Below are 17,062 nucleotides of genomic sequence, written 5' to 3'. Positions count from 1 at the left end.
AAGATGAAGGAATAAACAGAGAAAATGGACAGAGCAGACTAAATTATGAACAACATCCTATAATTAAAGCCATGTATTTTGACATAGTCAGATGTTCTTTCAAATCTACACCGTCCTAAATGTTCCCAGATTGCGTGGGAACCCCTGAAAAGTTGGACTATTTTTCACCAAGAAGAAAAAGAAAATAATATGTTCCTCGCCTGTCTGTGCACAATGCAGCAGTAAGTTAAATCCCCCTGTTTCTTCGTATTTTCCCCCACATCCACAGGAGAGATTTGCTGTGAAACTAGCACAGCTTCTGTGACATTACTGTGCCATGCAGATGCAAGCCTTCTCAATCTTTCTGACAGCTTGACAAACCCACTCCGATTCTGGACATCTCAGCCTTCTAATGCCGTCTGACAGGGGAGAACACCAAGCTAGACTATAAAGGGATGTTCTGTCCCGTCTTTGGCGCACTAAAATACATCACTGTGAATCCAGCAGTGTCAGCTGACCTCTCCTGCGCTGATGTCACTCAGGGCATTGAGGTGAAGCAGGAAATTGTTGTCGGGGAAGGACGCTTCCGCGTTTGGGATGCAGCTGTGGTTACCTGCGAGATTCAAACGTGGAAATCTTTCTGTTTTAATCTACTCTTAGAACTGGAACCTTCTTGTTGGAGATAAAACAAAGAACACCGCCGACACTTACAGGAGCTTTGCAGCAGGTAAAGTCCAGATCCCTCGCAGTTCAGAAACTCTCCCATCGCTGCACAGAAACACACAAGTTATATTCATTGGCTTCGACTTTCTGTTGGATGAATGCACTGCTGTTCCTGCAATACAGACTAGAACAAGCTCTCATTCAGACAATATGACAGCTGCAAATCTCCTCAGCAGAGAATAAATCTATTTACTTCAGAAATTACTGCAGTACTGAGATAAAACAGTGACCTTTGTCGATGTCCTTGTATAACTGGTCAATAAAAGAGTCGAGTTGCTCCCTCTGCTGGTCGGGAAGCTCCAGTGCATCACAGGCATGAACCCACTGACTCAGAGAGCTGTGTTAGACACAAAATGACATTCAAACAGAGATCCGGAAGCGAGCATGTGGATAGTTAAAGGCAGGAGCAGAGGAAGGGCTCACCTGGTGCCGATGCCCTGGCCGTTTGTTCCCACCAACGCAAACAGAGAGCGGAAACCCTCAGGAACAAACCACTGCAACACAGATACACATCTACTGCTTTCAATCAGATTACAAATAAACGCTTGGTTGAATAAGAGTTGCATGGTGAGTTATTTTGCAATATTTTTTATGTAAGAGAAACAACATTTAAAAAGACATACTGATTCCAACACCGAGACTAAAATGAGCAGAAAAAACTGGAAAAGTAATCCAATGTTAATTTTTTTTTATCAGAATAAAATCTACAATTGTTAACAAATCAGGAAAAAATAGCAACTTATTAAGCCCTTTAGAAACACACGTACTTAAACACCATCCTCCTTAAAATGCTGCATGCATGGGCTAAAAGCAGTGAGCTTAAAACATGTTGAACTATACATGTAGCTCTAATAAAAACTTCCCATATTCTACTTGTAAAGTCTGAAAACTATTTATTTGGATCATTCTTTCTTTAATGATGAAAAGTTTCATACAAATAACTTCACAACCAAGTTGTGGACTTTTGCTTCACAGTTCTAAAACAATGCATTCACAGCCACAGTTAGATAAATTTGTGCAAACCAGCAAAGACCTGGGCTTTCATTTGTTTTCGGCATACAAATATTTATATAAATAAATGTATGAAAGATAAAAACTGTACTGTTTGTCAACGAGTTGCTGAGCTCTCAATGTTAAGTGTTTGAAGTGACAGCTAGTAGAAGAAGAAACCTGTGATTGTTTTCTGTTCTGAAACTTCTCAGGTCCAGAGAAAAGGTGGAACTTAGTAATCTGAAGGGATCCGCAGTAAGTAAAAAGTTAGGAAAGAGGGTTTGCGTGAAACTCTGACAAAGTCCACCACCATCTCCACATTCTTACACAGGTCCAGGTCTGCGGGGGTTTGAATACTTCCTGTCCTGGATCAACCAAGTGATGGCGACGTCGTTGGTAGTTTCACAGGTGTTTGTTTCAAGAGGGAAGAAAACACATCTCTGGTGTTTGCCAGCTGTGGGAAAAGACACTCTCCCATTTCACCAGCTGCTAGTAATCCACTGAGTTTATTATAGTGACTGGTTTCCTGCCTCAGCTTTAAAGTGTAGGCCATTAATTTTCAATAGGATTAAGGTCCTGGCTTTGGTAATCCTGTTCATAAATCATATGTCAGCCTGCTTAATCCTTCCCAGAACCAGTTTTAATGCGTGAATAAGATCATTGTTTGCAGGAACTCCCACTTCCCTTCAAGTTAAAACCAACCATGAGAGGCCTTCTAATCCAGTCCTCAAGGGCCGGCAACCTGCAACGTTTACATGTGTCTCTGCTTCAACACACCTCAGTCAAATAATGAGATCATTAGCAGGACTGAAAAACTGATGAGGTAATTCTGAAAACAGATTCAGGTGGTTTTGAAAACCTCTTATCCAGGTGTTGATTTAAGGTTATCACCCTACTTTATCATTCCACATAGTTTGTGCAGTGGCAGCAAAGCAACCCCACAGTATGATGCTGCCACCACCTTGACATCTGGTACAGTGTTGTGAGGGTTGAAATCTCAAACTGCTCAATCTTTGTCTCATCTGATCACAAAACGTTTCTTCAGATAGAATTCAGCTCAACCACATGGCAGCTGAGCATTTCATTTGAGCTTTATGGTGACAATTTTATAGAAAACATTTGTTAAAGGATATGAAAAATTGCCAAGGGATACTTAACTGAATATTATTGGAGGTTTAATGTACATATTTGATGATGAATGGGTTTGAAAAAAAAATCCACCTTGAAAAGAAAAAAACTGTTCAGCGTCCTTATTTCATGCTGATTATTAGTGTACGTAAACTTCTGACAAGCTCTGAAAAACCCAAACAAATTCTTGCTTTTTTGTAATGTTTTGCAAAATTTTTTATGTGCTTATAAGAAATGAATGATTGCCAGACTGAAAAGAAAAGGATGTGAGGAATACTGACCCGACTGAGATGCTCATCATAAAGTGCTTCCTTAAAAAGGCTGTGCAACGAGCCCAGCTGCCCCTGCAAACACAACGGGACAGAAAAATTACATCCCATTGAACAAACACCTTTTCATAAAGCAAACGCAGCCACAGCTGGAGGTTCAAGTCAAAGCGCTCTGCTGCTTTGCCCGCTGAGATGTGAAGAACTGTGATGTTCTTTTTGAACTGTCAGAGTTAAAATAATTCACACACACACGCACACACACACACATTGTGACCTGAGGTTTCCAAAAGGAAGCCAACTCACCCTGAACTGCTCTCCCAGCAGCTTATGGGCGATCTCCTCCTCCTCGTTCGCCGCCCGGCTGCAGAAGTGAGAAAACAGCTTCTGCCAGTGTGCTTTATTTTTGGCCTGGAATACATTCACATCATGGGGTCTATTAGTTACAATGGTAAACAGCAGCTTAATTCATGTCTAATAAAAGAAAAAAAAAAAAAAAGAAAAAAAAAAGTTCAAAGTGAAAATTAATTTTGCTTAAGTTAATATGTTGATTAAGCTTTAATTTTGTAACCTGCCTGGCTGATTTCAAACATTTTATGAAGCAACTTTCTCATTAAGGCCATCTGTATCAATCTTAGAACTCATTTCGTGGCTGATTTAACAACAAGGTTTGAATTATGAAACAATGCAGGGTGAAAATCTAATTACATCCACAGAAGGTACATTTTGTATTGCCGCATCTGATACTTGTCAAGTTAATTTTAACAGATTTCTGCAAGATTTTGGTTTCAGATCAACACATGTGAGTCATTAGAGACTCACCTGTTTGACCACAGCGACCATTTTGGCCATCAGCATGATGCTGGACGTCTCTGGGGGATAATGCACACTCCTAAAAGCAAACAATGCCTTTTAATTACTAGCCAACAAACATGTCTGAATGCAATCAGGACACAAGAGGTGATAAAATGGCGAGTTAAAGTCTGCGTCACCTCCATGCATCTTTAAGCTTGTTGATGGGATGATCTGGATCTTCCTCAGAGGGACCCAGACACAGAACCCGATGGTACTGATCTGCAGCTGCCTGCCGACACTCACTGCTGCAGTACATCACCTGCAGAGCAGCAGTATAAAAAAAAACAAAAAAAACAAAAAGTGATGAAAACAGTTTTGCACCACCTGGCAACAATGTAATCAAGAAAGCGATTGTAAAGTGTATTGGTCTCGTCGTCTCCCAGGCTGAAAATACAAGTACAAGATATTCAAGCATGCAAAGGGAAGTGAGTTTTAAGTCCATCTAAAAAATTCTTAGGTAACCAAACTTTATTTTTAGCTCAATGAAATATTTGCAAAGGGTGAAATTTATCTAATGTCAGAAAATACTGAAACATTTCTGGAACATCAGCTATTCCTCCACTTGTATAAAAAGATATGTGGAGGGGTTTTTTTGGTTAAGAAAAATGTAGAAATGAGAAATGTGCAATCTAGCAACTGACCAGCAGGGGGCAAGTAATTTGATTGCAACAGAAAAATTGTTTTTACTGAATATTAAAAAGATGTTATCTTTATGTCCAAATAGCATCCTAACTTTTTAGCTTGATCAACTCATTACACTCCAGAGTTAAATTATCAAGATGTTGATGATAAAATATTTAACTCCAAGCTTTAGATCCTGAGAAATTAATAAAATAAATTGTAGATCTGTCTGAGTTACCTTTATGTTTTGTTTTGTTTTTTTTATTTTTTTTTCACTTTGACTCCCATGTAATACTCATGAATTTAAAACTGCTATACAGTCAACTCTAACTGTAAATCTGTAAATTTGCATAAATGAATCATTAAATTTATAAAATTATGAAATTGTAGTACATACTTTTCAAATAAACACTTCCTTCCATTCAACTGATGAAGATGCTTAACCTCACCAATTTGCTACCATATTTTATACTTACATGTTACCATTTTTTCCCCTCCTGCTTTTATTTTGTAGTGATTTATGGAGACTGTGCCTTATCAGCTAATTTTCTTTGTAGTGGAGCATTCTTAATGAACTAACTATTTGTAAAGTAGAAGCATTTAGATGAGATTGATTAAAACCTAAAGTGTCAGAAACTAGCATGTAGCTTCTTTTTGTACCGATAAAAAACCAAAAATGCAATATTGCAAAAATAGCAAAGCACTGAAGCTTGTGAGTGGACCTACCTGGCACTGAGGGCAGGCTTGATGGAGCTCAGGCCGGACGCGGCAGAGCTCAGGATGGGGAAGGCTGAGGGCGGGATTGCAGCAGAGTCTCCGGGCATTTTCTTCTGCAGTCTCCAGAGCACGTAAGCAGTACTCACAGGCTGGGAAAAGGCAAAAAACAGAAGGGAAACTATGAGCTTTTAAAATATTTAAGTTTAATTTTATACAAAACTTCCACAAAAAATTCAGACCTACTTTAATTCTGAAGAGTATGCATTTTGATTTTTGTTTTTTTTTTTTTTTTTTTTTTTAAGGTTTTACGTTTGAGAACTTCACTACAATGAACAGCACTTTATACCTTTATATTTATACAAGGAATTCCACAGGAACTGCGAAGAAACCAGAGGCCGCTCAATCAAAATGGTTTCTCCCTTCTTGATGCTTCTTTTCGCAAAGAGACCCTTACCCTGCAAACATTCAAACAAGAAGCTTGAGGAAAAAAAGGAATGTACCAAAATTGAATAAAGCAAAATACACTGCAGTCCTTACTGCAATGATTTAGTTAGGATAGATAAAAAATGGTAATAAAAACATAAATCAAATGAGATCAAAATGCCACAAGTTATGCCTGCAATGTTTAATAAGCTGTAATTATTTCCAAATTAATTAAATAACTCAACAGTTTGAACTTCATGACATCATACCTATTTCAGTTTAATTATAAGACACGATGTTGGTGATTTAACTAGAAACAAAGAAGATATAATGCTCCAGCTGTTAACCTCTGTACTGCTACACTAAAGGTCTTAGTGAATCGTAGGAGGAAAAACAAATAAAAACCAATGCATTTGCCTTATATGCAACAATATCCAACAATATAGATAACATTTTAAGCTAAAGTGTGATATCGCTGCCTTCTTACTGTATTTTCTGTACACTGAGGTTCAGTGTATGTCATGTCATGCAGCAGTGAGCTGCAGCCGACATGCGGCTAGCAGCACAGCTCCTCTGAGGCGCCACTAAGCCACAGAACAACTTCAGGCTGTTTAAATGTGACAAAGCAGGAAAGTCTCACCTTTATGTTGTCTATAAACTGGACTTCCACGGTGCTGGTGACTTTAAACGGGTCCACACACAGGGAAAACATGTCATCCACGGGAGCAGCCATGTTTGACAACAGATTTGCCCTTTCAACCCTTTAAGATAACCATGTAGAAAAGGAGACAGCGCCTCCTGCTGGTGGGATGATGAGTAGCACATTTTCTTTCTTTTTCTTCCTTTTCTTCTTTCTTTATTGGATTCTTTCTTCCTTCCTTTATTTCTTTTTTACTTATAAATCTAAACTGAAATTATAAAACTTCTATAAGCTGTCAAACATGTCATATGAGTCATTCAGATATAAAATAGCCGCTAAACTCAAAGGATAAAAGAAGAATGTATGTGAACTCCTTCGACATTCAGATACAATGACATTAAAGACATTAAGAAACGGGATAACTTTAATACAATTTTTGAGTAAGTTGAACAAAAAAGTAAAACAAAAACATAACAGCTGCTGCCCAAGAGCACACTCCTTACCAACTGACTCACAGATATATAACGTCAAATAATACAAACACAGATAAACATTTTTGACAAGCAAACATTTAATAAGAATGAATTTATAAACAATACATTTTATCTCATATATGTTATACATACATTTAAAATAATGTACAGAAAAGAAGTCTAATGTAATTGCAGTTAAAGTTGAATAACAGTCATTAGTGTAAAAATATGAAGACAAAAACTTCATACAATGTCAGAAATTGTGAATGCTAATTCACATTACGTGGGTTAAAAAAGGTGCTCTGTTAATATGAATCAGTTTATAAATCAGTAAATATCTGCAGCAGAGGTTCATTAAGCCCCAGTAAACAAGGAACAATGTGACGGCTAAAACAAATCCAAACTGGTCTTGTAATATGTGACCAGTTTAGATTTTTACAGACTGCTCCAACATATAGATGTACAACACAAAGTCTGACACATTTCAATGGTTTTAGATGGTACCCTTCAGAAACTACTGTTTTATATCACAGCCTTGTGACTGAATAAAGGTAGTCACGGTACCATTCACTTTTATTAGCACAAATAGCTTAGATCAACAAAATATTTTATTTCAACATATCTACAATTAGTAAAGATCAATTAACTCCAAATGTGTGCTTTGGACAAACAAGCCAAACACTAAATTTGATTTTGTATGCTTGTGACAATAAAACACTTTAAGTTAAGAATTATTTTATTATCTTTGTGTATTTTGAACTAATTGGAAATAACTGACATATTTCTGTACGGTTACAAATAACAAACTAAATTTCTTTGTACATTTTTCTGTCCCTTTCTTCCAAGTATGCCTCTAAAAAGAAATATGTTTTAATTTCTCTACCCTCACGCCATAGAAAAAATGACAATGTATGAGGGTCAAGGGATGAAATTAAATCAGCATAAAGCTGCGTTTTTGGCAACAAACCCTACATGTAGGACTAGTACAAAAAAAACAGTGGAGGTCAAATCTATAAATCATGTCTACAGGTAGCAATGATGGAGGAGGATCTACAATGCTGTGATCCTGTTTTAAATAAATACCTGTTGGACTCTACGACTGAACATGAAATGGGTCACTGATGAGGTCTTCCTGTCCTATTTGCCAAAACAGGTTGTTCAAAGTACTGACAGCAGGGAAGAAGTAGGAGGAGAAAATAAATTATTGAAAGAATAACTGTAGCAAATTAAAAGGTTGGAACATTTCTTAGTGTTAACATATGCTGCTGCAATAAAAGAGATGTAATCTGAGGCATTTACACATTTCTACCAGGATGCCTATGAATGTGCAGTGTGCTGTCTATTAAGGGTATTTTTAGAGGTGCCTTCAGTAATATTAATGCACAGGGAAGAATCCTCACACTGTGCAGCTGCCCTCTTCTCTACAAAAACTCAATAACCTCTTTCATCCTGCTGCTTCCATCCCAACTCGCAGACTTTCCTTCTGTTGCTTCACAGGCAGCTGTTTGCTGTGAAAATCCGACAGAAACACAAACATAACACCAGCTGCCAGAGCTCAACACTTCGGGACAAAAAGATATGAAGAAACGTGAGAAAAACAGAATACATATCTGACTCAAAAACAGTCCAGGAAAGATGTGTTTAAACGATCTTATTATCAGAATTTAAAGGATCACTATTTAGGTTGATTGTGCTCCAGAAACTCCAGAAAACAATACTCTGTAAATAATCAGAAACACATTATTGATAAAAAAAAATAAAAGAGGTGTTATAGTAAAAATTGAGAGTTCTTGGACAGCTGTAGTGAAGGCAACAATCTCTGGGATGTTCAGAGGATTCACCGTGGCTCAGTGAATGCAGCATGAGAACAGGTCTAGGAATGTTGGGTAAATACAACTCTAATAATAATAATTACGTGTCAGATACCCCGAAAACCCTGCAGCAGGGTTACAGTCATTCATAAAGCAGCCTCAGTTTGGAGCTCGTGTCCCATCTTCATCATAAACCTTTGTTGTAGGTCAACACTTTGCAATCCGTTGCCATGGCAATCTCCGGCTCAAGGCGAGATACCTCAATCTGCCAAAAAAAAAAAAAAAAAAAGACAAGAAAAAAAATGATACTGAATTGATTAAGCTCTGGGTTTCACCTTGAAAGTCATTTTTAGAGAGCTGAGTGGAGAACAAAAGCCTGCAGGGGCTGTGGGAGCTAAGTGGAGTATGTTTAATGTGAATATCTTCCCAGCTGCTCCATGAGCCATCTGGCCTTGAGAGCAGCTGAACGCGCTGTACCTGAGACATCTGAGGGAAGAGGCTGATGGCCACGGGCAGCGAGAGGCCGAACGTAACCAGGCACACAACGCTGTGGATGGGCAGCAGAAGTCTGCAGTTTCTCTGCAGGAATCGCAGCCTGTGTGAGTCAGGACAAGGATAAAAAGGGAACGTGAGCCTGCGGCGTGGATTGATCCAGGCTGACTACTGCAACGCCTGGAGTTATTTTGGGATTGTTTGCAGATCCGGGGGAAGCTGTTTCACACAATTAGAGGGTGGGAAATTCAGAAGGATGGAGCTTAATTAACCAGATGGCACACTTCTTCTGTTATTTAAATTTTAAATAAAACTCCTAAGTTTATTTTTCCCCCTTTTTGCGTTTCTGTCTTCTTCTGTTAAATTCCCCCCCACCGCCCCCACTGTAGCAACCTCAGGGCACAACATATGTTGGCTCCCATTCGGTACATGCACAATTATATGTACTAGATTCAAACCTTCTGATAAGAGAGTCTAACAAAGGAAGATATCTGTAACATAACATAAATATAAGAGTAGAATTAAAACAATTCACAGAGTTTTTAAATGGTGTTAAACTAAAGCTGATGAATTTGAAGGTCCATTTGATTCAGCGGCTCTAAAACTGTGTAGCTGCAGACCCTGTTAAAATGTCAGGTGTGATGTGAAAAGTCAGACAATAATAAATTATTGCAAATATCCAAGGACAAATAAGGACATTCGTGCCTGGAGTCGTCTTCAGATGTCACCCCACAATTTTTCTTGCAAATTTAGCACCAGACTTTAGTCAGGCTATTTCAAAACTCTGATTATCTTCTCCTGAAGTCATTTTTTTTCTGTCGGCTTTCATGTATTCGGTGACTCAATTATTAAAATCTAATGAATAAAAATAGAGCAATAAACTATTCAACACAAGGGAAATCTTGCATTAATGTTAAACGGACATGAAATAAACATAAATCATCCTGCATTTAAAAAGTGAGCCTTTGATGCAGGTGAATTATTTATTTTTCTGTTCTTAACTTTCAAATGGGTGGACTTTTTTTTTTTTTTTTTAAAGAAGCTTCTGCTACAGGTTTATACAGCGTCCTCCACATTTATCGGCAAAAGGAGTAAAAATGTGAACAGCGGCTTTAAAGTAAATTTAAAAAAGTATTTTTCTTGAAAACCTCCCAGCAAAAGTTGTTGGCATGTAAATAGATTATAGTGGTCGTTATAGAGACTTGGTGAGCAAAGATTATCCTCCTTGACAAGAATACAACATATTAGTTGTTTTATTTGATTTCTCAAATGCAATGATTGTTTTTTTGTTTTTTTTTCTTATTTTTCACCTGTGTGTTTCTGCACAAACCTTTCGAGGTAGGACATGATGATGGGCGGCAGCACGAAAATTGGCATAGGAAGGACCACACGTGTGAAGGCGGTCTCCATTATTGCCTGGGAATAAAGAACAAAGATCGTGGACAGGTGATTAAATCTGATGCTGAGAGAGTCGAGCGAAGCAGGAAATGAGAAGTCACCAGTTAGCCACCATGATATTAAGCATTAAATTCACAGTCAAACAACATGAAAAAAAAAAAAGAAGCTTACATGTCGAGCAGCGATTTTGGAGGATCCCACCACGCTGCCGTTGTTGTCCAGAACGTCGATACCTTCAGACAGCTCGCTGTGTCTCATCAGGGCTACGTTACAGATGTTTGCACTTGCTAAAAAGGAACAACTGAGGCATTACAAAATATAAAACACCTACAAGAATACGAGAATATTTTCCTTAAAAAACAAAAACAGTAGGATTTTAAACTAGGTACACTATGACCGTCATAGTAATTTGGATAATAAAGAGAATGTATCTTCTATGAGTTTGCAGCTCTAACCAGCAGAGGGACACATAATAAAAGTCTCATTATGATGGAGGGTCTTTTGAAAACCCACCTACAGCTGGGAAGGGGACAAATCTCTGGATGATCATTCTGGTGCCAGGGCTCAGCTTGTTGGCCTTCTGAATCAGCACATTCAGTCCCAGCTTTAAAGAAAAAAAATCCAAATTAGAAAAAGTAAAAAGCTGCAACAGATGTAGTTGTATTAAACTAAATCTTATGTTTTGTTTTGTTTTTCAGCGTGCTGAATCTAATTCATTTTAACTTAAAAACTGCAATTAGTAATATACCTAGATTTCTAAGAATTACAGAATATTACAAGTAATGACATCAGCTTCGGTGAAGAAGAAAGCTAAATTACTGCAATAGAGACAGCACTGGTCACAGCTCCGACATAGCCTTCAAGAAACTTAGATGTAGGAGTGGGCTGCAGAGAAAAAAAAAAAAAAAAAAAAAAGAAAGCCATCAGTTTTTATTTATTCAATTTCTACAAAAAACAGGAATCTGAAGTTGTTTTTACCTTTGTGGCATTCCGGTTGGCATAGTTCACGCAGGCATTGTGACTCTGGTTCAACCACTGAAAGAAAACACAAAATACAAAACACAAATGATCCATAATCTATGGGGAAGGAGCTAGAAAATAGTTAAGTCACTCAGCGTGGCAAAGCTGACCAGATTATCAAAATGGATAATAGATGCTGTGATATGTTGGTGCTAAAAAGTATGGCTTTTCTGCCTTTAAGTATTTCCTATAAATATGCATAAATATGATGCAACCGATGTAATATTGTGACTCAGATTTTAACAAGAAGATTATATAAATCTATATATGCAACAAGCATTGTGATACTTGCCTTGAGCAGATGAGTTCTGTTTGAATTTAAAGATTAAAAATGTAATTGTTTTTACAGTGATGCTGGCACCATGTTTTATTTTAATCAACATGTTACCTGAATACAAATTGAATCAAATTGTATTTGTGTTATAATTGGAGTTTATTTCACCGTACAGATCCTTGCAAAGGTAATTCTACTTTTTGAACTTTCTATCTCCTCCCCGTTGCATCTCTTCATACAAACTTTATTGTATTTTACTGAGATTTTATATGACGGATCAAAACAAGGCAGTGCATTATTGCAGACCAGAAAAAAAAAATATTCATGGTTTTCACTCTTTTACAAATAAAAATCTGAAAACATCAAATTACATTCAGCCCTCTTTCGTTAGTGTTTTGTAAAAACACATTAGATGCAGTTACAGCTGCAATTAAATGTATGTCTCTGCCACCTATGGAGATCTGGAGACTAAAACTTTTGTTTATTCCAATCTCAGTTTCAATAGAGATGATCACTGCTAGTTTTCCGGCTCAAAGATTTGAATGCAGGACAAGACGTTTGGTTTTGATCAGGGCACCTTCTCTCACCATCTCTCCAAATTGTGAAAAATCATATTTATACACAAATATAAATGACTGTAAAGGTTTTGGATACTTTGAAGCACCACAGTGGTTGGTTATTTCCAGTACCTGCCAGATAATGGTAGACATCACAGTCTGATTTGGGAGGAGAAGGCCAATGACCTAAATGAAACCAGGAAATAAGAGCTTATTTTTGAACAAAATAAGTCCAAAGTTTCATTTTTTTTTTTTTTTGTCCTCAAACACGCTTACATTCAAAATGTATGGGTTGTTTGTTTGACTTACAATTGGTGTTCCGAATGGCACATAACCTGCATAGTGGAAACATGATTTCAGCATAAGAGCGATGGGAAAAAATGATTCGGTTTGAGGAAATCTGGACAAAGATCTTCATCTGAGGACATACCTGACATTCGAAATGGCATGAAGATCTTCTCTCCTGTGTCAGGGTGAATGATGGCCTGTGACACAAAGCATGAGAGCTTCCTCATGCTGCCACCAGCTCAGGGATGAATGGATGAAAGTGGGGTTAAGATGAAGAAACACAGTCTTACCTGTTTAATCTTCTGGGCTTCCCACAACTACACAGCAAAACCAGAATGTCATTAAAGGAGGAATGTCATCTTTGTCTTCCATTTTCACATTTTTCACCATAAGTTGCATCATATTTTATGATGCAATCGACTATATAAATTAATTATTCAAGAAGATGCTTTAAAAAAAAAAAAAAAACTCTCACAGTCTTCATTTTTAGTTTTTAAATAAAGGAACCAATTAGGAATTTTGCATTGTGTGTTTTATTTAATTCATCAGCTCTGAATCTTTCAGAAAAGGGAAATGATTCATTGCATTACTTACATTATTCCAAGCCTTCTGAACATATTTTGAAACACGGTTTGCATCAACTGTGGCAAACGCTCACCTGATCTGCAGACACTCCAGGAGGAAGTGTGTCGTGTTTGTAGTCGTCAAGGAGTTTGATGCATTCTTTTAACTTTTTCTGAAAAAAAAAAAAAAATTAAATAAAATAAGTCATAAACACACAAACCTGTTACTTGATTAGGTACACTGGTATAATTGTTTGTCAGCATGAATAGAGAATCAACCTGCATCCCCATTATTTTTGCATCAGAATGGGGACACAAAAAGACCATTATCTGCTACTATTCAATTACGAAAAGGGAACCCAAATGTCCAATGTTACTGGAGACCAAATCTGTCATTTTATTCAGATAACAGATTGTTTCAATAAAAGGGAATAACATAGAACTCTGCACACAAAAGATATGCCAAGCATATAAATAGTTGCAAAACAAGCACTTTAACAGGAAGCGTTACCTCTGAGACAAACAGGGTGCTGGGATCAATGATGTCAACAAAGTGTCTCAGACGTCCAAAGAACGAACTCTGGGAACACATCATACCATACATAGGTCAATTTTAGTCTCTTTTAAAAGAAAACATAAATGAATATCTTTAGGAGATTTTATGTTTGGAAATATTTGTCTAAGCTAAAAGTCTAAAAGTCCAAACAATGACACAAATGTTAAATTATTCCACAGCTTTTTGTGCAAATGTTTCTGCAATGTCCTACAGGAAACCTCGTACGGTTGTGAGACTAAAGTTGTTTTGATGAAAAGCTGAACGCCCGAGCAATTTAATTAAAATCATCATGCGAAATATCTGGAAGATTAACAATATTTTCAAAACACTTGAAAAACATTCTGTAATGGAGAAGACACTATTGTCACAAAACACCCCCATCCAAGTAAACACATTGCAGTATAAATTGTCTGTTGTTGACAATTATTGCACTAAGGATGAAGTAAAAACAACTCCCCATTATTCAGTATCAAAAAGTAAATGTAATAAATCTGAAAGCTGGGCTGTCTTGTTAAAATCACATTGTGTTCTTCATTGAAATGATATACACACACTTCATAAATTAGATACTCTCGGTGCCCACTGGCTAAATACTGAAACTCATCCTAATAACTATTAGTATTAATCTTTGGGGAAAGCAGGAAGAAAATATAACAGCACACTTTAGTGGAAGGCTCTAAACTGTTCTGGTCAAGCATTCTGTTTTTCTCCGTCTGCGTCAGCATGCCAATTGCTGAGTTTGTGTGCCAGCTCTTTGAAAAGACCCACTAACAGTTTGTGCCAAGAGCCTCTTTGGCAACCTCAGTGGACAAAAACAAGGCAACAAGATTCAGTCAGATTCCCTCTGAGATATTTATTAGTTATGAAGAGCAGAAAACACAGTGGAAACAGAGTGTCTTTTTATAACTAACTCCTTAGCAGCATATCCTAATTGAAATGACTGGAACATTATTTCAGTCTTCACTATAGACCATCATTCCCTGCTCTGGGTTTTCTATCACTGCCTTTCTGTCACTGCACATCTCCTGTTCTGACAGGCCATATGTGCTGCAGTGCTGTTTTGTAAGAGAGGTGGAGAGAGCGCGGAGCCATGTGAGGAGCCGGCTTTAATTATGCATGAGCTTCAGCTCCCATGAGAGAACACAACTAGGCTAGCAAAGATGGAATCCGGCTCGAAGCACAGACCGAAATTTTTTTTTTTTTAAAAAGCAAGATTTATGCTGATTCAAGAGCTGGTCTGATTTCCTGCGCTTTGATGTGAGACCCAAGAAGCGTTACAGCAACTTTATCAAGGTGTTATAAACTGAAGGTGGATGATTAAAGCGGTCTGGTCTTGATGTTCTTCAACCGGTTTTGAACAAAGAAATGCACACACGAGCAGGAAGAAGCACAAAAGCAGTGAACCGTGAAAGAAATAACATCGTTGTGATCCATAGATAAATTTATGATCAATGAACTAAGTGTAGATAAGTGAACACAGACCAGCTCTTATAAATATGACCTAAACATCCTGATTAAAACAGGATAATTAGTGAGAAACCAGAGAGATTCTAGAGCTATTTTGTGTTACTTTATGTTTCTTTTGTGTCGAGTGTTAATTTTTGCATCCCATTACAGCAATTTTGCAAACCTTAGTGATCAGTTTGCAACTCGTTCAAAATAAAACTTCAGTGTTTTGGGCTACATTATTTGATCAAAATGTTGCAGAAATATGAAAAAAAAAACAGCTGGTGCAATGAATAAATCAAGCACAAATATGTGTCTGCATTTATGTCATCTTTTATAAGAGTAGCATTGAGTGTAAAACTCTGGCAATCGGATGGAGCCTTAAATCTAATACGCAACCCAATGCTGCATCCACACAGCCTTAGCAATTATGATAAGGTAAGAATTTATCGATACATATCAAAATTACTGATATACAATTGCAAATTGATATGTTATAAACAGAAAAAAGAACTGATCTCAAGAATGAGCCAAGAGGAATGCCTCTTTAATATCTCCACCTGTAAAGGTATAAGCCTGTAGTTATGAAACAGACAATGTTTTCCCATTAATCAATTGTGGCCACTGAGTTTTGTTCAATTAAGCCTTAAATAAGTACAATTGTAAATGCCACTTTAAACTTTCACATAGGTAAGATCTTTACCAAAATGGCATTGCAGAAGTTTTGTGGATAAACGTGCTAGTTATATAATGTAAACATGGCCTTAGATATCAATTTACTCAATTTTGCATTATGCATTCCCATGTGTTAAATGATTTGCTTAAAGTTGCTGTTTTACGAATTGCTCTGACGCTTCTAAGATTAATAAGCAACCTGAGTTGGCGTGAAGGTCGCATTATTAGTGATGACCAACATAAAATCATTTCATAACAGTAAATTATCATGAAGCTTCAGGTCAGCAGGTGCATGCAGATGACTTTCGGTTAACACAGAAACTTAAGTTTGAACTGGTCTGGACTTATTTTGAAAATCTTGCAGAAATTAGGAGAAAGTCACCGATTTGTGCGTTTTCAAATGAAACACAAGCACACCCTCTGCATTGTGATGCCTGATAGAATAAGACAATAGAGCAATAATTCCCCTTTAGCGCAACAAATCTGATCGCATTCAGAAGTTTCAGAGTTTTTTGCATGAATACAATCACTAATGCACGTCGGCGGCAACTTTTGCAGCGAAGAGTCAACATCTAAAGCGAAGCGATGAGGGCGGAGGAACAGGATGTTGTTGTTTTTTTTGTTTTTTTTCTCATCCGAAAGCCTTAAAAAAACAAAATGTCAAGAAACCGGGTGGTTACCGGAGGACACGGAGCTCCTACCTGATCGTAGCGGGGTCTCCCGAGCTGGAAAGCGGGACACGCTGCAGATTCCGCCATGACACCAAACTCTTTTTATTTATTCACGAACTGAATCATTAGAAGGGATTTTTCACAGTCGAGCGAACTACAGTCAGTGTGTGTGAGCAACTCGGGCGAAGCGATGCGCCCCTACGCCAGCCGGGAGTTGTAGTTTTTTCCTTTGCCTTAACACTGGCAAAGTTGATGCGCATGACTACACATCCCAAATAATCGATAAGCTGAAAGTCATTGCATAACTGTTCGGATTGATCTTGGGAGAGATAACGACTGATGCGCCCGTATAGGTGTCAGGTTGGTCCTATGATTACTGTGTGAGGAGGCGTGGTCTCACGGAGAAGCGATAATTAGACCTGGACTCCATTCAGTGATATGAATCACCACGATTTTCATTTTCATTCAGTTTAATGTCAGCCCAACCGCAGAGTTG

At 37.6% G+C, this 17,062-nt stretch overlaps 2 protein-coding genes across 3 annotated transcripts in view; both read right to left on the bottom strand.

The window, feature by feature from the left end:
• smyd5 (SMYD family member 5) overlaps window positions 1-6,469 on the bottom strand; it is an 11,260-nt gene extending 4,791 nt beyond the window's left edge. Inside the window, exons 1-11 of the mRNA XM_015047235.1 lie at window positions 6,343-6,469; window positions 5,626-5,734; window positions 5,289-5,428; window positions 4,079-4,200; window positions 3,909-3,978; window positions 3,393-3,497; window positions 3,102-3,164; window positions 1,126-1,196; window positions 933-1,039; window positions 691-747; window positions 498-592 (exon numbers count right to left, since the gene is read on the bottom strand). Coding sequence (XP_014902721.1) covers window positions 498-592; window positions 691-747; window positions 933-1,039; window positions 1,126-1,196; window positions 3,102-3,164; window positions 3,393-3,497; window positions 3,909-3,978; window positions 4,079-4,200; window positions 5,289-5,428; window positions 5,626-5,734; window positions 6,343-6,435 — 1,032 coding nt within the window. The 5' untranslated portion in view covers window positions 6,436-6,469. The remainder of the gene's footprint in view (window positions 1-497; window positions 593-690; window positions 748-932; window positions 1,040-1,125; window positions 1,197-3,101; window positions 3,165-3,392; window positions 3,498-3,908; window positions 3,979-4,078; window positions 4,201-5,288; window positions 5,429-5,625; window positions 5,735-6,342) is intronic.
• A 1,138-nt stretch (window positions 6,470-7,607) lies between these two features.
• Window positions 7,608-16,901, bottom strand: sfxn5b (sideroflexin 5b). 2 transcript variants are annotated; one of them, XM_015047232.1, is made up of 14 exons: window positions 16,597-16,901; window positions 13,730-13,798; window positions 13,314-13,391; window positions 12,946-12,972; window positions 12,798-12,852; window positions 12,677-12,702; window positions 12,500-12,553; window positions 11,495-11,551; window positions 11,336-11,401; window positions 11,030-11,120; window positions 10,688-10,803; window positions 10,449-10,534; window positions 9,104-9,221; window positions 7,608-8,891 (listed from the first exon to the last, which is right to left on the bottom strand). In XM_015047232.1, the coding sequence occupies exons 1-14, from the start codon at window positions 16,651-16,653 to the stop codon at window positions 8,814-8,816; spliced, it is 978 nt and encodes a 325-aa protein (XP_014902718.1). In that variant the 5' UTR covers window positions 16,654-16,901; the 3' UTR covers window positions 7,608-8,813. The 2 variants fall into 2 exon arrangements, with proteins under 2 accessions (XP_014902718.1, XP_014902719.1); XM_015047233.1 differs by lacking the exons at window positions 12,500-12,553; window positions 12,677-12,702; window positions 12,798-12,852.
• Between the last annotated feature and the right edge of the window lie 161 nt (window positions 16,902-17,062).

This window comes from Poecilia latipinna, unplaced genomic scaffold, assembly GCF_001443285.1.
Source record: "Poecilia latipinna isolate Pla-1442-1.1 unplaced genomic scaffold, P_latipinna-1.0 Scaffold815, whole genome shotgun sequence".
NCBI lineage: Eukaryota > Metazoa > Chordata > Actinopteri > Cyprinodontiformes > Poeciliidae > Poecilia > Poecilia latipinna.
This window is presented reverse-complemented; position numbering and strand designations above follow the sequence as displayed.

Coding starts and splice junctions, on each gene's coding strand:
- sfxn5b (XM_015047232.1), bottom strand. CDS start 16,653: ATGGCGGAATCTGCAGCGTGTCCCGCTTTCCAGCTCGGGAGACCCCGC. Junction 12,853..12,945: donor AAGCCCAGAAGATTAAACAG/GTAAGACTGTGT, acceptor TTTGTGTCACAG/GCCATCATTCACCCTGACAC. Junction 10,804..11,029: donor TGTCCCCTTCCCAGCTGTAG/GTGGGTTTTCAA, acceptor GTTCCTTTTTAG/CAAGTGCAAACATCTGTAAC.